Genomic DNA, 23,096 nt, shown 5'->3' with positions numbered 1-23,096 from the left:
GTCAAACCATTTAAAATAAAATAATAAGAAAAAGGAGTACCTCAAAAAAAATATTGCATTACTCAAATAAGTCAGTGCAACAGTGGTTTAAAAATAATTGGTCAAAATCAATGTAAGCGAGCAAAACTTATACCATTACTATAATGTGCAAGAGTGAATATGAGTTAAAAGAAAAATCAAGGACAGCAATGTGGAAAAAAGGAAGATCATGTATAAATAAAATAATTTAAACAGGGCGTATACACAGAAACACAACACCTCAAATATATATATTAAACATAGAAATATCTGCAGATTAATTGCTGATTTATATTGGCTCTCTCCGTCCCGTTTGCCGAATTCTTTCCTGATATTATTCTTGAGGGCGTCATGTGCTTTAAACATTAAACGCAAACAAAGCAAAGCAACAGCCATAGAGTGAGCCTTATTTTATGTTGAGCTCTTTTTATAAAGTTTTTTTGCATCTGTGGATAAACAGCAGGGCAGAGAGTAGCTATATTGCAAAACTTTTATTTATTTTATTGGAAAAAATCTTCACTTCAAGTTCCAGGGAAACGTGTAAAGAATCAGTAATAAAAAGTTGCAGTTCGCATCATATTTTATGCACAAGTTGTCTTAATGAATATAAATATTATCCACCTCAATTGAATGCACATCTTGGCCTTTCCATCCAACATTTTTTATGCGATTTCCTAAAATTTGCACAAACTAATGTGGTATCACTTTAAGGTGATGTAAGTTACACGTTACTATAGTAATAACAGTAAATGATGCATAATTACTAGTAACTAAACCTAAACCAAACCCTAGCCATAACTTTCTTGTAAGTACATGAAGTTAATTGAAATTACTCAGCAATTATTTGAACAAGTACAATGTAGCTGTGTCACTTTAAAATAAAGTTTAACCAAGAATGTGTATGGAAACATAGCAAGTTCATCCTGAAGCCATCAAACAAACTGAGGGGGTGCAGCACCTGACATCACTTCCTGTGTATTCAGTGCCTATACTGACATCACTTCCTGTGTGTACGGTGCCTATTATAAAGATTATCATAGTTTCACATCCACCCCTAATGACTGATCACTCGCTGAAAAACTGTCTGAATGTTTCTGGACTTTGTGAGGATTTTCTGCTGAACAGGAAGGGATAATAATTCACTCTATTAAAAGAAAAGCTGATTACATTTACATCATCTCTGACCCAGTTCATCATGAATATTTGCTTTTACTTTCTGGCTGATTTATAGTCACTATTGATGCATAGTTCACCCCATAATTACAGTTCTGTCATTTACTCTCATTTATGTGTCACCAAACCTTCTCACAATCAAATATTTTCTTCATATTCATACTTGCATCAAACCTGACAACAGTCTTGCAAACACGAGTCTTTTTGACTACTGTTATAATACTTTTCAGGTTATTCTTTTGTCATTGTATGTGCTCCACACATGCCAGCCAACTTTTTTCTCACAGGTTTGGAACAAATAATGACAGAATTTACCTTCCCCCCCCCCCTAAACTATTAAGGCAAGACACTAGAAGCAAAATCATTGAGATTTTGGTCTATTTTCCTTCCATAACATGTGTTCTTTCAGACTAGTGGAAAGAAAACATCCAAAATACACATATACGTGTTTATTATATTGCACTTTATGTATTTGCGTCTGTAGATTTCGATTACGATACACATCTTTAAACATCTTGAGTTTGTTCTTCACTTCAGAAACACTTACATAAAGGTATTTACTGAGGGGTTTCTTCATATATCATTCACATTTTCTTCCTAGAAACATGGTGTTTTCTGTGTAATGACAGTATGGAGTGATAAACAGAGATATCCAAAATGCGGGTTTTCGCCACAGAAAAATATTGAACTCTAATGTGTCAAGTTTTTGAACCAGACTTTATCCAATGTCTAGAGATTATTGTTTAGGAAATATAAGCAAATTAGTGCATATTTAATAAGATAATGCATTATTTGTATATTTAATAGGGGTGCACGATTCAGAAAATGTCACGATTCGATACCGATTTTTTGTCTCAAGATTCGATTCAAAATCGATTTTCGATTCAAAAACGATTCTCGATTCAAAAAACGATTCGCAGTATATAAATGTAGTTTACTTTTTCCTATGTGATTGATTGCAGTAGACACAATTTAAAAGAAAAAAAAACACACAACAAATTAAATGTAGTTTGATATTACTTTATGTCTTCATACAAAAATAAAAACTTTTGCAACTAAAAAGTGCAAAGTGCCAAGCTTTGGCCAGCTTTGAAATACATTTAATTCAAGTTTAAAATAAAACTTAAATAAAAAGCTTTTACATTTAGCTTTAAAGTGCTGTAGTCAGATCAAATAAACAATTATGCTAAATGTGGTTTAAGGACTACTTCAGCTACCAGGCTGACTGTTGAAATGTGAACTCGACTGGGCACATTGAACTTCCTAAAAATATATACTAATGTCATAGAACCCTTGCGAAATAATTTTAAATAGATTTTAAAAAGCCACCGCTACTGGTAACATCTATGGTTAGATTGATTTGTTTAGATCTAGTGAAGTCGTTCATAGGCGTAATTTGCGGGTATCTCCAGTTAACTAGCAGAGCATTCATTTAGTTCGCTATTAAATAAGAGATCTGTTGTTTTTGAAATCAAGCTGCGCGCTGACAGCGCTCGTTGCCGCTGCTATCAGTGTCATGGATACAGTGTTCTCTGTGGCTCGCGCAGTCTTCACTCGGACACGCGCTTCATATCGCCGTTGTGGTTCCGGTGAAATATCAAAATAAAATGCACACAAACGTGATGAACATATTCGGTTTTGATGAGAGAGAGAAAAAACTATACGAGTGCGGTTTAGAACTCGTAACCTCTGACACGCTTGGCAAAAAGATCTACAGACCATTAAGAACTCAAACATAATCTGCGGATCGATGCATTTATTTACGGGTTGAGCAGAGAGGCTGCACAGTTTGACCAGCGGGCGGCAAGAACTTGCAACGTAACTATTTATCAGACCGGCCCTCGCGGCCTCGAAACACTACCGAACCACCGGTAAAAGTCCCGACTCAGCCGATTGCCACTCCGCCCGTGCACGCCATAAATTTTTTTTTTTAAAAATGAATCGATTTTTGGAATTATATGAATCGATTCTGAATCGATAAAGATTGAATCGCGATTCAATTGTGAATCGATTTTTTTGCACACCCCTAATATTTAAACGTAGCATTTCAGAAATCAATTGTCAAATCGGGAAGTATGATTATATATATTAGCTAAAAAAAAATGGTACCCTAATAACCTGTGGTGCTTTGCATTAAAAAAAGCAGGAGACTATAAGTCTACTTATCTTTTATAATAAACACTAAGGGTGATGTTACAGACGAGGACTTTTGCATCGAGCTTTCAGATCTACCAGATGAGGTGGTGAAAATGTCTTCTAGTGTTGGCAAAACATCCCCGTCTCGTGTTATGTTTTGATTGCGCTCGTGGTTTCTCTTAATGTAAACAGATGCTGGTGCATTTCACCGTAAGGGCCCTTCAAGCCGCCTGAAGGCGTTTCTCTGGACAGAAAGCTCATAACCCGAGCGCTTGCACTGCCAGCTGGGACACTCCAGGGCATTAGGGCTGCTTTCTGCTCTCCTTGCAGGGGAAAAACATTTGGACAATTGTTTTAGCAACCGACCCGCAGCAGGTTATTGATTGTGTGCGATGAGCTTTAATGCATCTAATGGGCTGCAAAAGCATGGGGTGAGGAGGGACACGGCCAGACTAAAAGGGTCATGGGACGGGTCTTTCTCCAGCGAGGAAAATAGTTACACAAACAGCTACAGGCAAATCCCATTGGAAGAAACACACCGCGCAAGTATACGAAAGTAGGGATGCACGATATATATCGGCCACCATATCGGTATCGGACGATATATGTTCACAATCAGAAAATTCGGCCAATATATTAAAGCCGATAAATAATGGGTTATTTCCCATAGAGCTGAGACACTGATGATGTTGACTTGCCTGTAATATGATTGGTAAACACTTCAACAAAGGAAAATACGGTTCAGTGCAACATGTGCCGCGCAAGTCATATAGGCGACATAAAATTATAATGAAAACATAATTATGATCGTGTGCTTGGGACATGGCTGTTAATGGTGAGACTTTTGTTTTTGTAATTAGGCTCTCAAAGATCATATAAAAATTTGGATTTAGATTTATCGGCCAATATATTGGTAATCGGCTTTCAAATATAAAACATTATCGGTTATCGGGCAAAATTTTCATATTGGTGCATCCCTATACAAAAGCATAGCTGAATGCATGAACACATGCGGGGGGGAAAGCCACATGTACAGTACCTGCATTTCAAATTGCAATCTGAAATTTCAGAATGGAAAATACTTTGGTGCGTAAGCTCAACAAATTGTCCTACAAAAGGAGAATCTTGCACACAACGCTTTTATTCAGAGGCCAAACAAGTGCAATGTGCTCAGTGTAAACACAAACCAGTTTTGATTTGCATCATCATCAGTGTCACAATAGTCAATATCCCACAATATTTATTTTTAGGGAGGTATTTGCATCTAATGAAATGCACTCAGAAAGTTCAACTTAAAAATGTCTATATACTGTCCCCAATAGCATAGCATTTTATGTCAACACTTGTTTTTTTTGTTTGTTTTTTTTTTACATTTTTGAGTCTTTCTACTCAGCACTGAAGCATTTACTGAGTGAAAATCCTAGCTTTTTTTTCCAATCCTACTCCAAATGTGTGATCACCTTGCATAGAGTTTGTTCTTGGCCTAATTTTGCCTGTGAACATTAGTTCATCAGATCAAGGTTTGTGTTGAAACATTAAAGCGAGTCTGAGATCTTACTGGTGGACGTACTGCACTGACGGAGAACAGCGGAGGCAGTTCCTCGTCCAGAGGACAGCGAGTTCTGTACGGAAAGCTGTTTAATTTTTAATTCTTTCCTGGATGAAGCTGAAACATCGATGCGACAGAGAGCCTCTCTGATTTTCTGTTCTATAACGCAGTAAAGGCTTGTTCACACCATTAACAACAACTATAACGATAACTAGTGTCCAGACCAACGGACGATAATGTTCTGTTTATTATAAACGCTTGCGTTGCAGTTTTGTCGTCTGCCGCTTTAAATGCTCAAACTCCTAAAAGACTGGTGGATTCTGATTGGCTGTCAGTGTTTTTAATCAATCATTAGCTGAAAACATCGTTCTGGAAGCGAATCAAACGATATTGTGTTTCATAGTTGTGGTGGGGACATTTAGAAGAGAAAGGCTGTAAATGTGTGTATCTACTATCTTATTTTGTCATGATGTAGTGCGTGTGCACTAGCATAGATGACCTCAAATAAAGATGGTGGGAATTTTTTTTTTTAAAGAAATAATTAGTTGGCAGATGAGATTTTTCCCAATCTAATCCTTCATAATTGGGGGTTGTAACTCAAACTGTATAATTCATATTACACCTTAAACACTCTAAAACTAAAGCTTTCTGCAAAACTGCTGACCACCTGACAGAATTATTCCTTCAAGGAGATACTTTTGATAGATTAGCTGACGAGACCATCATTATACTTAGAGGATTCATGTACACAAAACAAACTCAGGACTGAAACAGCTGCTCACCACCTTCACTTCAATGACAACCAGCTGAAGCCTCCTAATCTAGAACAAAGATTACAAAAAGAGCAAATCTAGGTAATTTATCCTAAATTACGCCAGCAACAGGATTATACTCCAGTCCAAATGCTTAATAAAGAAATCATTTTTCACAGAACTCATTACGTAATTGCAAAATTCTCAAGGGGTTGAATAAGGGCAGGGAAGAGTTCACTTAGCACTGGTTGCAGGTCATTATGAGAAATGTTAGGATCTTCTTTAATAAAGCAAAACTCTCAAAATAACAAGACACTCGGAATACAGGAACTATGAAAACTAGAACAGAACAGCACAATACTATCTAATGAAGATAGACAATAAACTGAGGAAAACAAAGTTAAATACACAGAGCAAACCAATCAACACAATGAATACCAGGTGTGCCAATTAATCCAACAATGAAAAACCATGAGGAAAACCAAGGAAACTAAACATGAACAAAACCAAAGCAAACAGATAAACCCTGATAGCCTGACGTTCATCTACTCGTGTTTGTGCGTATTTACAGTCCATAGTCCAGCATAGGAAAAATAAGGGTTAATCAATGCAAACATATATGTTAAAATATCACATTAATGTTTAATTCTATGCACTAAACAGTCACTATAAACGTTAAGCGTAATCCTCGTTTAATTTTCTGTCATACGGGAGACTAGGGCAAAACTGAGTCAAAAGTAGTGTTTTTGTTAACTAACACTAATAAAAAATCAACTGAAATAAAACAAAATATAAACGTTAGATGAAAAACATAAACGCTATTTTGAAAATTTGCATCGGCAACTAACTGAAATAAGTTTGAGCTGAAGTACTATCAGTAAAAATAAATGAAAGCTAAATAGAATTTTTTTAAAGAAATAGAAACAAACATTTTAAAAATACAAAAGCACAAAATAAAAGAACTAAAACTTACACTAAATTGAAAATATAAAAATAAAAGCACGTGTCTAATTCATATGCTTGGGGAAAAAAACAATCCTGAAAAATATCAAATGAAGTAAAAAGTGGCAACTAGCCTGTTCTCTGTTGCCTGTCTTAAGGTTTTAAGAGAAAGCACACACTTCTATCTGTTGTTGAGTGTAATTTTACATTCGTATACAAATAGCTTTTAAGACAGCGCACACTCGGCCACACACACACAAATAAAAAATAGATAATGTAAAGTGCATCATCAGAGCAGTGCATCTCGTTCACAGGAGCGACAGATGGTCTAAACTTACACGCATTGAGCCGCTGATGTTGATGGCCATCTCAGGTGTCAGGAGAGGAGACGCCGATGCTTCTCACCTGAGCAGCTTCAGTTTCACCACCGAGTCACATCATCATAACGGCAATACATGATAAATCATAGATGAACCGCGTCCTGTTGCGCTGCCGCGTTCGCTCATAAGATCACATCCACTGAATCATTCTGCGAAAACCAGCGTCAACTCCCTTGACGAGAGGCAGAGGAACAAGTTTTATTGGGCGCTCAGTTTAGATCGCATTCATAAATGTGCAGCATATAAAGGGAAGTTGTTTTCCGTGCGTCTGGGACAGATATTCAACCCGTTACACTGCTAAATTAAGTCCAAAATTAGACCCTAAAGTGCATCTTCGCCTCGGACTCCGCAGACTTTAGGTCGGGTTCAATAGAGAGTCACCCGGAGCGCACGGTTATCCGTCCTGCCGCTGTCATTCTGTGATCAGACTAAAGCACGCGCAGAAACCGTCACCCGGTGATCTCGCGCTCCGGTAGTGCGCGCTCTGGTGCCAGACCGGAGCGCGGTCATGTGATGGACGTGTCCGCCATAGAAGAGAGGGCTTTCGTTTTCACATTAATTGTCTTACAACACGTGTTAAACTTCAAACTCAAAATATCACAACATTAGCCAACACACTAAGTTTGGTTGAAATGCGCCTGTAGCCTAGGCCTACTATTTGGGTTGAATAGACGTTATGGTCAGTCATAATTGAGGCTAAGTACGTCCCAATTCTGCCTTTGTAAAGGTTTTAAATGCAACTCCCTGTAAACCAGAAGTAGCCTAACGCGTTACCAAATTCATCCAGGATTAGATATGGTATGTTAAACGTAAGCGCTTTGATCTGTCATAGGCTACTGCATAATGCGCGTTACTTGTGTTAAAGTTAGAAAATCCGCCCCCTTGTGGGTCACATTGACAACGTCGTCGTAAGATTTGTAAAAGTAGTAGGTGCTGCCGTTATTAGGCTAATATTATTTCAGGCTCATTAAATCACATCTTCAAAACATAAGTAAACGTATCGTTTGTACGTTTGTATTTTATTTGCATGCGTTATAGCCTACCACAATCCAAACAAATTGATAATTTGGTCAGTCAGATAAAACTGACCGTTAAACAGATTTAAATCTGGAACTGAAAGTCAATAGCAAACTCGTATATTTGATAATTGAGATAATAAATGTAAAGAAGCGTGTGGATACAACTGTTTAAAATGTATAATAGGATCATCTATCCGTACGGTACATAGGCCTACCTGTAAAATACATCAGACAATAGGCTTGTTTGAGATGCGCCTTGCCTCGCCTGAAATGTAGTCGAGAGTAGGCGGCTGCAGTGAGAGGAGGAGTGAAAAAAGCGCAGGCAAGCCGGACAGATCGCTCTTCTCGCAGTGGATCAGACACCTGTGAGATCAAAGGGGGATATCGCGGGATTCACGCTCGTGCACGGTGTTGCTAATAAACTGGATGTAATTTAAGTTTTGTTGCTTTTATATGAAAATAAATATAATGAACAAGACACCCAAAGTACTTATTTAATTCCATTTTAAATAGGCTTACATGTTTATGAATCATTTTTTCTTTAAAACAGATAGGTGTTTTTATTTAAAAAAAATTTTTTTTATCAGCGCTGTCGGTGGAGAGCAACTGCGCGCGACTGCAGAATCCGACATGTGCGCCTTGTGGTCGCGAGAGTTTTTTGACACACGTCAGCATGACATCAGAGCAAGGCGGACCGCACTCGGACACATTTCTAACCGGCATGCATCTCGCGCTGATCACCGGTGATCGGTTCTGCGCAGATTTTGCTCATCTTAAACAAGCCTATTGATTATTAGAGTGAGGCGCTGATTGGTTAACCGTTTTTGTCAAGTGCAGGCGCGCGCGGGCTTGTAAACACACGCTGAAGAGACGTCTGACCTACTGCAACAATTGTGTGAAAATGTATCTTTTCCCCCCAGTACGATTTTTTCCCCCCAAAGTAAAGGTCATTTTGGGTTATTCAGCGGTTATCACACCGACCAGCAAAGTCAAGATGCTCGAGAAAGGTAGCCTAATTAGATTAGCTGTGGCTAATTTAGCGAAATGTCACAAGCTCAACCTACAGGCTAAAACTAGCATACACTTCTTATGAATGTTAAAATTCATATGTTTGTAGTCTTAATGGTTAATCGCAAGTGTTTAGCCTGTAATCTGATTTAGTAATATCCTCCACAGGAACGTCGGCCATGGCCCATGACCATGACACATATTGCGGACTTGATGATAAAGAGTCCAAGGGAAGGTAGGAGAAAAAACACTGAGCCAATACAAAGTGATAGTTATGATGACAACAAGTGGTATCACTATAGCTACTTTTGAGATGTGTAGTAGGATTGATGAATGTCTAAACTGTACTCGCTTGCAATCAGGATACAGGTGGTAGGATGGACAGTAAAAAACAGATTAGGCTACATAGGTAAAGGAGTGAAATAATTATGGAACAAATATTGGACGTTAGCCCAGCAAACATGCTTCTTTGGGGCCCGAATGGGGCCCTTGCGGGCAGCCCACTGTGGGCCCATATACCGGCGTGAAATGCGGGGCACGTGTGGGACCCACACTTTGGGACCCAGGTGGGGCCCCAGTGGGACAGCCCAAAAGTGTGGGCTGACTGTGGGCAGGCCCACAGTAAGTAGAGTGGGCCCCATTGGGGCCAGTTGTGGGCCCACAGCAAACCCTTATAGGGGCCCATGTGGGGCCATTGCGGGCAGCCCACTGTGGGCCCAGATACCGGCGTGAAATGCGGGGCACGTGTGGGCCCCACACTTTGGGACCCAGGTGGGGCCCCAGTGGGACAGCCCAAAGTGTGGGCTGACTTTGGGCTGGCCCACACAAATTAGAGCAGGCCCTCATGTGGGCTGGATGTGGGCACACTGTGGGTGCAGGTGCAAAGTTTAAGCACACAGAGTGTACACGTGTACACCCATATTACTATATGCAGTACAATTGCACTTGTTAGCAGCAATAAATCGAGGGTCATGTTTTTTCCCCCAAATAATTTATTTATATTATATAATAATTATAATTAATAATAATACAGTTTAAAACAGCAATAACCACAAAAACAGAAACACAGAACACTTAAAACACGTCAAAGTAAATTAAAAAGCAATCCCCTCAGGGGCACCAGTAGGTATTTCTGCAGTTCTGGCCCTTCCTTGCCTTCCCCCATCTCCGTCCCTGGCATCACGGAGCCATGTCTTTATAGAGGCTTCCACCTCACATGCAGTGGCTTGACTGCTTTTTGTCACAGCATCTAAGTGAGAAAGGATCAATTGAAATACAAATGTTAAAAACAAGAATAAGGGTTGTACTGTTGTTCTAGGTGCTATTTATAAATGCTCAACTGAGAGAATGACTGACTACTAGGTCAATAGCCGCGTTTCCACTGCCGGGCTAGGGCCGGGCCAGGGCTAACAGCGAGCCGAGCCGAGCCAGTGGCCTCGGGCCTCAAGCACCGGACTTGCGTTTCCACTGCCGGGCCAGTAGCCCCGCAGCGCTGCCCTAAACCCCGCCCCCGCTACCCAACCCATTTCAGCGGGTATTATGAATTTATTTATTTTTTAAGTTAGGAAGATAGCATGTATATTAAAGGGATACTCTACTGGTTTTTCATATTAAACTATGTTATTCCCTTAACTAAGACGAGATGATACATACCTCTCTCGTCTCAGTGCGTGCACTACATCGCTGTCTTGCGGCGAAACTTTGTTAGATCTTATCTCAGCCCTGTTCATTCAATACGTGCCAAGAAGAGAAGCGACCAAACACCTCCACGTTTTCCCTATTTAAATACAGTTACTAGAGTAGTGTAACTCGACTAAGAACGGTGACACAAAATAAAACGTTGCGCTTTTCTAAGCGTGTACAATGGATAACTATATTGTATGGCAGAATACCATAGCAAGTGCTTGGGAGCACTTCGACTCGGCGCAGTAATATCATCACTCGTGAAAAGTCCGCTCCCGTTTAAATGAGAGGGAGGAGGAGAGGGAGGAGGAGAGGACTTTTCACGGAATAATAGTTTAATATGAAAAACCAGTAGAGTATCCCTTTAACTCACCGGCCGTGGCTGCAGCCTGCAATAGTGTCCAGATTGTCTCGCGAGTCGCCACTAACAGAGGGACGGTGACCCAGCACACCGTCCATCAAGTCGAACCATGGAATTTGGAAAGTTCCTTCTCTGAGCTCCGCTTTGTCCATTGTGCGTTTGAATCGCCTTGTACAATACTGCGCCCGCAACTTTTTTTTTTCTAAACTTGAAGCGTTGCTCACTGAATGCTTAGCTTAGAAAGTTCAGCATCGATGTATTTTATAACGTCTTCGTTTCTTCACACGCCGTCAAATTGACGTTGTACCCTTTCTTCTGCCCAAATGCTCAGAAGAGCATTGGTATCTTCGACAGACCAGTACAGGCGATTCACCTTTTCGAGCAGCGATTATTTTGCGCGATATAAAAAAGTGAAATGTGCATCTTGCTTCAGATCATAACGTTCCATAACACCGACAAACTCCGCCTTTTACCTTGACCACGCCTCTAGCCCGAGCTGGCCCGCTTTGGCCCAAGGTATTCGACGGGCCAGAAATCCTGGCCGTTGGACCCGAGTAAGCCCCGATCAAGCCCCGGAAGTGACAGTGGAAACGCGACTGGCTCTAGCACGCACTAGCACGGCTCGGCCCTGGCCCGGCAGTGGAAAGGCGGCTAATGAGAGAGCTGCGGCTTATAATAACGTTCAGTTGTAAGTCATTTATAATTGGTTAGTTAATGATGAACTAAGGGTTTACAAAACATTTATAAATGATTAGCAAGTGATATACTAACATTTTATGAATGTTTTGTAAATTGTTACAAGTCATTTACAAGTGATTAGTAAATGATTAAGTCAATTTTTTATGAAACATGATTATGCGTTTCATAAATGTTTAATAAGTGATATGTTAATTGTTGTATGTATCATGTTTTGTAGATTCAGTTATAAGTAATTTACAATTGCTTAGTTAATGATTAACTAATCATTTACAAAACATGAACATGCGTTTCATTAATGTTTAATAAAGGTTTTTATTTTCTCCCTAATCTTACAAAATTACAAACAACCAGCCTGAAAAACATGTTGTATGAAGACTGTTTAAAACACCCCTCCTAATCCTCACAGAATTTGCAAAACAAAGTGTCTATAATAAATAGTGTGTGTAATTTCTTCAGTACCGTCAGCAGAACTGATAACGTCTGGGCTTATGCGGTCTTCCTTAATTTGGCCCCAGGGCCCGTTTAATGTTTAATACCGGGTTTTGGTACCTATCCCTACGTATGGGTGAGTTCATATGGATGAACGCCTGTTGTGTTCTGTCTCTTGGTTTGTGATAGTGGCAGCTATTGGGAAACTCACCTTCGTCATGTACTGAGTGTGGATGGCATCAAGATCTGGCCCTGAAGAATCACAGGGTCAAATGATTATATCTCATCTGGTAACAAGAGCATAGCCATAACTTTAAAAACTCTAATGATATCTTTACCCCCTGATATTGCATTGTGGACATAAATTCAAACATTTTAAAGGCTAAGAGTATGAGCCATGAGTAAACTGGCCAGATATCTGTGAAAAATAACTATGCCTAAAGTTGTCGACTCCCTGAATTCAGCATTTAAAAGTAAAAAGAATTTCAGTATTTATTAATAAATAAAAATATATATCTTTGAGTTGGACAGTATGGTGTCTGTCTCATTGGCCAACATAGTTAAAAAACACACCTAGAGAAAAAAAATATATATATACACCAATGACCATGATTTCCTGTTATCATAATAGTTAAATTAATTATTTATAACTATGACCATTATAACATTATATTTGCCGCCTATTCAGCCTTCAGGCTTCTCAGGGACGATATCACTGAAAAAAACTGGGGTTAATGAATGTAAAGTGTGAGACTTCATTAAAAAGCATAAACCTACAGACCCCCAACGTTTGAACAGTATGTTTGAGGTTTTGCTTACTAGTCGAGTTCATAGCCGTGGAGGTTGTCTTGGACAGGGGGTGCAGCAGGCCATCAGCATGATGATCTTCTAGAAGATTGATAATAAAAGTGATTTCAGGAGGGACAGAAAAAAAACCCCTCCACAACAAAGGTTCTAGATTAGAACATAACATGCAATGTGTCACAGAGCCAACAATGTTACATAGGATTTACAATAGAACAAAGGGTTTATTACAAGGAAGCAAGCTAGAGATGAAATGCAGAAAAGATAAAGAATATATATATATATATATATATATATATATATATATATATATAATCTTAAGGTAATATATATTGTGCAATAAATGCATATGAAATTATTATCATGTTTAAACAATAATTCTCCCTTTGTTGTGGAGGTTTTTCAGGGTTTTACCAGCAAAAAAGAGCTCAAGTGTAACGTTAACTTAACTTAGCTAGCTGCTAACGTTACCTATTCTGAAAACGGTTGAGATGCTAACGGACTTTTTCGAAGATACAAAACCATTTCTATAAAGTAAATATTCAACATAAGCGTATCGATTATACGTAAGAAAGGTGTCAGGAACGTTTGTATGTATTATTTGTGTGATTATGTTAACTAAACTTACCTGAAAGAAGCGAAAACAACAGCGAGAGACGCTAGTTTTGCTGTTTGTCAGTTGATGAGGTTTCCTCGTTTCCATGGTTTCCATCTGCTCGCGTGCGCTCCTGTCTTTGTATCAGACAGCTTTGAATGCGACTCAATGTTTACCGCCGCACGCGCATTGAAACCATAGAACAATTCAAAAGGCACGCAGCATTTAAACATCTAGAATTACAACATTTAACATTTTAAAATATCATTAATTTTAAATCATGAATTTAAAAATCATTGTGCTGTTCTATGACCAATGTTTTTTTTGTTTTTTTGTTTTTACATTAAAAGAGAATATGAAAGCACTAAACACTGCTTTATATAAATGAAAGATGGTAATGAAATTACGGGCCCGTGACGTTGCAGTTTCGTTTGTGTCTGATTGGTCTCAGTCGTTACATCAGTGATATATTTATTAGTATCAACAATATATAATTGTATTATAATAAATATACATCACTGATGAATACCAAAACAAATCAGTAAACCATTTGCATTGTTTTTATTGTGACAAATAAGTTAATTTTATTTAATAAATACGGTAACACTTTATATGCAGTCCATGCTTATAATGAATTATAGCACCATTTATACTTATTTATGAGCAATATTACTATTCTATAAATATATTTATAAAGACTCATTAAGACCTACAATATATAGTTACATCTATATTATTTTTTATAATTCCTTATAAGTCACAAATTTGTTATTTTAAATGCACATGCTCATAATCCATTATGTGCAGTTTTAGTTAATTATGGACTGTTGAATGAAATAACATTTATGACATTTTACGGGATCGTTAAATAGTTTGATTAAGCATCTAATCTTAAACCTTCTAATCTTAAAACATATGACTGTTAAACAACTTAAAACAATGTACCGTTATGGTGAGTTGCCCACTGTAAACCCTCATGGGGGGCCCATAGTGAAAACAGCTAGAGTTCTCAACGGGCCTGAAAATTACAACCCGACCCGACCCGGCCCGTGGCTTTTAAAGCCCGGACCCGATGTAACCCGACACATCAACATGAATTATCTGCCCGAACCCGACCCGCGGCCCGACGCCACCCTTTTGATCGGTGAGTGATGTATGTAGAATGACTGCTGCGCTTGACGCAGAGAGAGAGCCCCGGCCGCGCGCGCGCTCACTCTCACGTCTCACATATTCCGCCCATCCAGCTGACATAAACCACATTTCAATAAACGAAAAAAACTATCCAGTGATTAAATGTTTTCTGTATTGAAACAAATCTTGTGCGATGTCCTAAACTGCCGAGATAATCACACAACGTGTCGCGCCGCCCCTGAGCAACGGTGATTTCACCTGCAGCAAGTTTACTTTTCACCAACTCCATCTTCTTCTCCGGGCTAAAGGCGTGCACGCAGCGGCGTCAGGTCTGCCCTCGCGTCGCGATGCACGTTGCACGCAGCAGCCAGACTTTCTTGGTGAAAAACAGCTGTGGGCCCCGCATGGGCTAACCCACTGGGGGCTCATGTGGGTTTTCTGTGGGCAAACCCACAGTGGGTTGCCCACAGTAAACCCTCATGGGGGCCCAAATGGGCAAAACTGCTATGGGCCCCACATGGGCTAACTGCCTGGGGACCCGTGTGGGTTTTCTGTGGGCAAACCCACAGTGGGTTACCCACAGTAAACCCTCATGGGGGCCCAAATGGGCAAAACTGCTATGGGCCCCGCATGGGCTAACCCACTGGGGGCCCATGTGGGTTTTCTGTGGGCAAACCCACAGTGGGTTGCCCACAGTAAACCCTCATGGGGGCCCAAATGGGCAAAACTGCTATGGGCCCCGCATGGGCTAACCCACTAGGGGCCCTTGAGGGGTATATGTGGGCAAGCCCACTGTGGGCTTGCCCTCAGAAAGCCCAAATGGGGCCCCAAAGGGTTTGCCCTTGCCCACACTGTCCCACAGAAAACCCACACTTGCCCACAGTGGGCCCGCACTGGCATGTTTGCTGGGAGAGGGGGATACTCATCCAAACGTGCAACCTTCACCATTTATACCAAATATTTGAATCAATCATCAAATCTCATCATTACAATTTCCTTAAAGTCCCTGTAAAGGCAATTTCAAAAAAAAATTCTAAACACATTATACATGTTAGAAATGTATTGATTAAACATATTACAAAGACTGTGAACTGTGAAGTACTGAATTGTGGAGTTAGACCGTTAAACAGTTTTTCACCATTGATATTTTACGGATTTTCTGGGCGGGGCTAAAACAGGGCTCGATGACGCACTGGAGCCCTTGAGCTCCTGGACACGCCCCTACTTGATGACGCTCTGAGGCCACTAAGGCTGGCCGCTCCTAACAATATTATAGAGCACATTCACATCAGTTTGCCGCTCAATCGCGAGTTACTGTCAGTACTATTATTAGTAACACAGCCTACAGATTGCTAGCTACTAGCTATGCCTTCGTCACGGAAATGCGTACTACCTGGATGCGATCACCGGATCACGTACAAAACAGATCGGTGTCCTTGTTTAAATTTCCGAAAAACGATTACATCAAGAAGAAGTGGATTAATTTTGTGAAGAGCCACCTTGATGGAGAGCTGAGGATCACCGCCAAAACCCGCCTCTGTAAGTGATAACTGTCTGGGATTCACTGATAATCCGCTGTTACTGGTGAATGGGGCCGAACCGACTCCCGCCTCAGCCTTCATCCTCCCGTCGCGCCGACAACTGGTGCCATTCGGCAGTGCGTGCCCACCGTGCGAGCATCCATTCCGGCTGTAGAGTTGAGTGTGGCGAGTCGACGACGGCAGCTTTCCCGCGAGTGGGCGTGGTTTCAGCGCAGCCAGTGGACACGCCCCCAGCGTTTGAGAGCAGAGATTACTGCTCATTTTTTCAAGATTTTGATAGCTTATTTTATGTACTTGCTGGCTTTTTTTATCATTCAAATTTGGCTGGGTGACTAATAACACATTTTTCTGTGGTGTGACAAACTCAAAACACATACTTAATTTTGACTTTACAGGGAGCTGCAGTCCGTAGCTTTTTTTGGGTTAAAAATTATCTAAAAATACATTTTTGAGAAAATACATAACCAGCCAGTGTTCAAAACTATCTGCTTGCCTTAGCTCGATTCAAAACGGTATGTAATAATATTTTTAATTCCAGTGGTACTGGTGGATTTCCGCGGGAAAATCGAGCATGTCTTTGCGTCATTACGTCACATCTGTACACATAAAGAAGAGTCTCGGCTAGTATAAGCTATACTGAGTCATTACGTCACATCTGTACACATAAAGAAGAGTCTCGGCTAGTAGACTATATTGAGTCATTACGTCACATCTGTACACATAAAGAAGAGTCTCGGCTAGTAGGCTATACTGAGTCATTACGTCACATCTACACACAAATGAGTCTCGGCTAGTAGGCTATATTGAGTCATTACGTCACATCTGTACACATAAAGAAGAGTCTCGGCTAGTAGACTATATTGAGTCATTACGTCACATCTGTACACATAAAGAAGAGTCTCGGCTAGTAGGCTATACTGAGTCATTACGTCACATCTACACACAAATGAGTCTCGGCTAGTAGGCTATATTGAGTCATTACGTCACATCTGTACACATAAATGAGTCTCGGCTAGTAGGCTATATTGAGTCATTACGTCACATCTACACACAAATGAGTCTCGGCTAGTAGGCTATATTGAGTCATTACGTCACATCTGTACACATAAAGAAGAGTCTCGGCTAGTAGGCTATACTGAGTCATTACGTCACATCTACACACAAATGAGTCTCGGCTAGTAGGCTATATTGAGTCATTACGTCACATCTGTACACATAAATGAGTCTCGGCTAGTAGGCTATATTGAGTCATTACGTCACATCTGTACACATAAAGAAGAGTCTCGGCTAGTAGGCTATACTGAGTCATTACGTCACATCTGTACACATAAATGAGTCTCGGCTAGTAGGCTATATTGAGTCATTACGTCACATCTGTACACATAAAGAAGAGTCTCGGCTAGTAGGCTATATTGAGTCATTACGTCACATCTGTACACATAAAGAAGAGTCTCGGCTAGTAGGCTATACTGAGTCATTACGTCACATCTGTACACATAAATGAGTCTCGGCTAGTAGGCTATATTGAGTCATTACGTCACATCTGTACACATAAAGAAGAGTGTCGGCTAGTAGACTATATTGAGTCATTACGTCACATCTGTACACATAAAGAAGAGTGTCGGCTAGTAGGCTATATTGAGTCATTACGTCACATCTGTACACATAAAGAAGAGTCTCGGCTAGTAGGCTATACTGAGTCATTACGTCACATCTGTACACATAAAGAAGAGTCTCGGCTAGTAGGCTATATTGAGTCATTACGTCACATCTGTACACATAAAGAAGAGTCTCGGCTAGTAGGCTATATTGAGTCATTACGTCACATCTGTACACATAAATGAGTCTCGGCTAGTAGGCTATACTGAGTCATTACGTCACATCTGTACACATAAATGAGTCTCGGCTAGTAGGCTATACTGAGTCATTACGTCACATCTGTACACATAAATGAGTCTCGGCTAGTAGGCTATATTGAGTCATTACGTCACATCTGTACTAGAGATGCACCGATTACAATTTTCTAGGCCGATCCCGATTTCCGATTTTCCTTGAGTTTGACCTGCCGATACCCATTTTAGCCGATTCCGATTTCATTTTTTCAAACCAATTTACAGCACACACAAATATTTATTTTCTATCTTCTCTTTAATAGAACATTTTGCATAGAACATTTTTTTAACAGATTATCGCTATAAAATAGAACTATATAAATTACTCCTGGTGTGGGAAATTCACACACATCTAAAGTGCAGTGTTATGGAACCATTTCCTTTTCACATCCAATATCCAACTAAAAAAATTTGATATATAGATAGATATAGATATAAGTTTTATTTGCCATTTTATTTGATATATTTAGCAAACTAAACTTCTGTATGAAAACAGGTAATGGCAATAAAATAATATATAAATATAGCCTTGCAGTACAAAGATATTTCTCTCTCTCTCACACACACACACACACACACACACACACAGGCCTATTGCAATCATGTACATCAATGGCAAGTTATATTTCTCAAACAGTTCTTCTCTCATCTGACACATGTCCAGCCAGGCTAAACAGGACAAGTGGAGCATGTGCAGGGAAACGATTGGGAAATAATAAAAACAAGTTCAAATGGGTACATTTTCTAGAAATATTTTTGAGTCTTCATTTTCTTTTCTGACATAGCCTAGCCTACTTCAGTTCTTGTTAAAACACACCAGACATGCAAATTCTGTGCATTTTGGGCACTTTTTGGATGAAATCATATTAATTTTGTCCATCAAATGTGTGCTTTCACTTAAATTGAGCGCAGCTAAAATAGACTCGGCGCCGAAACCCGCGCTTCACTGCTGCTCACGGCACGCGACGCTCCTGCTCCCGGTGTGAATGCACTCGTTGATTAACAAGCACGCCGAACAAAAAAGAAAAAACACGCTGCTCCCGCTTGCGGTGTGAAACGGCCGTAATTCACGAGGTTTACTACATGTGCGGGTTCCGTGTGCACGTGTGATGCTGATGTTGCGCGATGTTAATCATGCGGTGCCAGAGTGCATTTGACCGGCATAAAATCGGATTATGTCAGACTGACCGGCCGGTCGCCGATCATGGCCGATCACGTGAAAATCGGCCGGTTCCGGTCACCAGCCGATCAATCGGTGCATCTCTAATCTGTACACATAAATGAGTCTCGGCTAGTAGGCTACATTGTGTGTGAGGATGTTGGAGGTGGAGATTTATAGCCTTTTCTCACAGCACTTGATATAATTAAACTTATCAATTTGATGGCGGATCCAGAAAGGTTCAAACGACAATCACCAGTGACAACAGATTCACCCACTGTAAAATCCAAAAGACTTCTTTCGGACTTCGGAGTGGCTACAGAAAAAAAGAGACTGCAACCGGACCCATGCGAAAACAAGGATACATATCAGAAGGACATTACATGTAGTCACGCAATGCTGACGTTGTTAACATTAACAATTTGAGAACAAAGTTTAATTTGCACGGTTTTGCGTGATATGATAACTTATAAGCGATTGTTAGATTTAATCAGTGCGATTTACTGCAATGTCAGAACCAGAACAAATGTGGATGTTACTTACTTGTTCAGATGACATTTTCCGGTGAAAATGATTATGTTGGTCATTCTTCCAAAAAGAATAATCTGTGATTCTGAATGCCAGTATCCACACCGGCGCAGTGACTGACAGACACACACTCTCCTCAAACATTGTGTTCATCCGCGCTGTGCGGTGTCAAGGGTGTCGAGGCACAACTCACGTAAAGTTGATAATTACGCGATTGACTGCAATTGCGGATTTCGAACAGAGATGGCGACAAAGAGGAAAAACTGCGGACTGCAGCTTTAAATAAATAATAAATAAATAAATGAAATATATTTTTGAAATATATCTGTCATGAAATAACGCAGTTTTATTGTGTCTGTCTTCCAAAGTAATCAACTCTGCGTTATAATTACTTGGTCCTTTCCTTTAATAAAACTTAAGACAATACAGTATACTATATGGTTCATAAGGTTTAAAACCCGTGACTCTTGACCTCCAATTTTTATCCTTAATTAAATAACTATTATATTACAGGAATTAAAATAAAAGTATTATACTGTCGTTCTAAATATCATCTTAGAAAAGGAGATAAAAAGGAAATGAGTCTTAAATATGCGCTGGTATCTGAAACATATTTATCATTACAATTATGATATGAATTTAAAAAAAAATTACAAACAACTATTTAAACACACCCATACAACATGGCAGAAATATCTCCAGTGATTAATTACAATATATCTTTTTTTTTAAAAACAGTGATTATTAACTTACCTCGGAAATGATAACCTCAGAAAGTACATTTAACTGGCTGCTACATGTGCTATAGAGGGATGACAGATTGATCTTTAATGTATTCCTAAATAAGATATGATATAACTTGGTTGAACCAGTTGGTTTGTCTTGAGAATCCAACATCACATCAGTTGCTGTTATGATGCATCATCATTAGATGGCACTATTGCAACTCAATAGTCTCTCTAAAACAGGTCTAGTCTATCCCCGAAAGATTCAGCGGCTTCTAAAAGCTAAAGAGTAAAGACAATGAACACAATGAACAAAGACAGAGAAATGAAGGAACTAAAGCACTGTAGAAAATATGACAGATAAATACTAACTCACAACTCTTGCCAACACAAACCCTTCATACACTGTGCATATAACTCTATGTAAAATACATCATCCACAGCATCCCAAGAACATCAGATCGTCAGCACTGACAGCAAACAGTTAATTTACTAAACCTTTGTGTCTGGAGAGTCCCACACACACACATCCTACCCTCCATTTCTCCCTCATGTGTCTTTTAGACACCTCCTTTATTCTAGTTGGCATGACATCATCAGTAACCCAGGAAACCCATTGAAAAGAGAGGGACCCAGGAAATGAGGTAATGGTTCAGGAATGTTGGGAGAAAAGAGTTTCCCCACAACTGAAATCTCCCTGTCCAGAGGAGAAGAGCAAACAAAGCAGCTCTGTCTACTGCAACATGAGGTCAACAGTCCTTAGACAACAACAAAACATTACCCATAATCTAATTACAACCAATATCAATGTAAAAATCACTATTACACTGATAAACTGTATTTGCCATTAATACCGAGACAAACAATTACAAATATAAGTCTAAATATGGCCATACATTACATAAGTAAATAATCCAGGACTAAAAAAGCTGTTGATTGCGAGTTTGCAGTCAATTTCCCCAATTTAAAACCCTTGACTACTTCTCTTTTGACCTCCAATTTCGATCCTTAATTAAATATGCATAATAATGCAGGAATTAAAACAAAAGTAGAATCTTACAAAAACAGGAGATACAGTTTGCAGTCAATACCCACTTCTTGAAACAACAGGAGTTTTTAAAGTCCATTTTCAAATGAGAGTTGTACCCTTTATTACATTAACATTAGCCACTGTTAAATTACTGCATTAACTATTGTCAAGATTTAAGAAAGGCTGGATTACCTACAACAGTGTTCCCCAACCCTGTTCTTTGAGGCACACCAACACAACACATTTCCAAACTCTTCCTATTCAAACACACCTGAATCAACTCACCAGACCTGCAAAGGATGGGTCAGATAAGGGACACATCCTAAATGTCTACTGTTGTTTTGCCTCCAGGCACAGGGTTGGAAAACAATGGCCTAAAACAATGCCTACTTAGATATTTGGCTGTTGTCTAACATTAACTAATAACCCACATGGCCTAAGTGACGTTGGCTAAAAATGAAAGGATTTTCAGAGTCAGAGCAAGATCTTACATTTTGATAAAAGACAAAGACAATTTTGTTATCTTTCACAATCAATCACATTAGGACTAATCAAGTAAACATGGTCAATTTTGTCTTCATGTTGTCGAAATACTACATAAAAGTAATTAAACAGCATTAATCCATAAATATGTGTAGATTTTAAATATGTTTAAGGAAGAGAAATGATAGGTTTATGCTACAAAAAACTCTTCATGAAGGTGCTTGCGACCTGAAGACTCAAAATGACAGCATTCAGAATGGATGAGACCACAATTACAAACAAACAAAAAAATAATAGTTTGAGAATAGGGGTCGAATAGTATAAATCTCTATAATGCAGGCCTCAATCCTGTTCCTGGAGGTCTACCTCCCTGCAGCTCCAATCCTGATCAAACACAACTGAACCAGGTAATTAAGATCTTCAGGAAAACTTGATAATTACAGACAGGTGTGTTGGAGCAGGATTGAAACTGAACTGGGGGGAAGCTCTTCATAGTCAGGATTGGGCACCCCGGTATAATGCTAGTGCAGGTATTAAGCCACGTTTCCACCGCAGGATCTTTCTCCAGGAACTAGGGATTTTGGGGTGGTACTCTGTGTGTTTTGACTGCGGAAACCAGGATCTAAATAAAAGATTTGGGTAAAAATTTCCCCCTCAGAAGACTGCAGGCGAGGTAGTAATTTTTCAAAGTTTAGGAACTTTCGGGGGTGGGACTTGGGCGCTGAATACACAGATTGGTTGAGTTCACCCAGCATTTTATTTCAACCACCATTTTTAAAAGTAAGTTGCGGTGCGTGCAGTAAGAGTTGTTTGCTATTCGAATCAACAATCGAGTTTAAAAAAAATACGACCGATGGACCGATGACAATGTTCAGGCTTTATTAAGCTTATATGCGGAGGACGTAATCCAGTGGTAACTGGAAAGTCGTGCACAGTCCTACGTCACATAACTAATTTGCCCAATCTTCACGGTACTTTAGGCTGCGATGGAAATGCAGACAGCATTTCTGGGGGGGGGAAAGTTCCTGGGACAAATTGTTCTGGGTAATTTCGGTGGAA

The 23,096-nt window shown here is 39.7% G+C and overlaps 1 protein-coding gene across 1 annotated transcript in view; it reads right to left on the bottom strand.

Annotated features, from left to right (window-relative positions):
* pkn1b (protein kinase N1b) overlaps window positions 1-7,040 on the bottom strand; it is a 43,399-nt gene extending 36,359 nt beyond the window's left edge. The window contains exon 1 of the mRNA XM_056272386.1: window positions 6,909-7,040. Within this exon, the coding sequence (XP_056128361.1) occupies window positions 6,909-6,938 (30 nt within the window). The 5' untranslated portion in view covers window positions 6,939-7,040. The remainder of the gene's footprint in view (window positions 1-6,908) is intronic.
* Window positions 7,041-23,096: the final 16,056 nt, after the last annotated feature.

The sequence above is a fragment of the Rhinichthys klamathensis genome, unplaced genomic scaffold (genome assembly GCF_029890125.1).
Source record: "Rhinichthys klamathensis goyatoka isolate OS25496 unplaced genomic scaffold, OSU_Roscu_1.1 h1tg000336l_1, whole genome shotgun sequence".
NCBI classification, from domain to species: Eukaryota; Metazoa; Chordata; class Actinopteri; order Cypriniformes; family Leuciscidae; genus Rhinichthys; species Rhinichthys klamathensis.
This window is presented reverse-complemented; position numbering and strand designations above follow the sequence as displayed.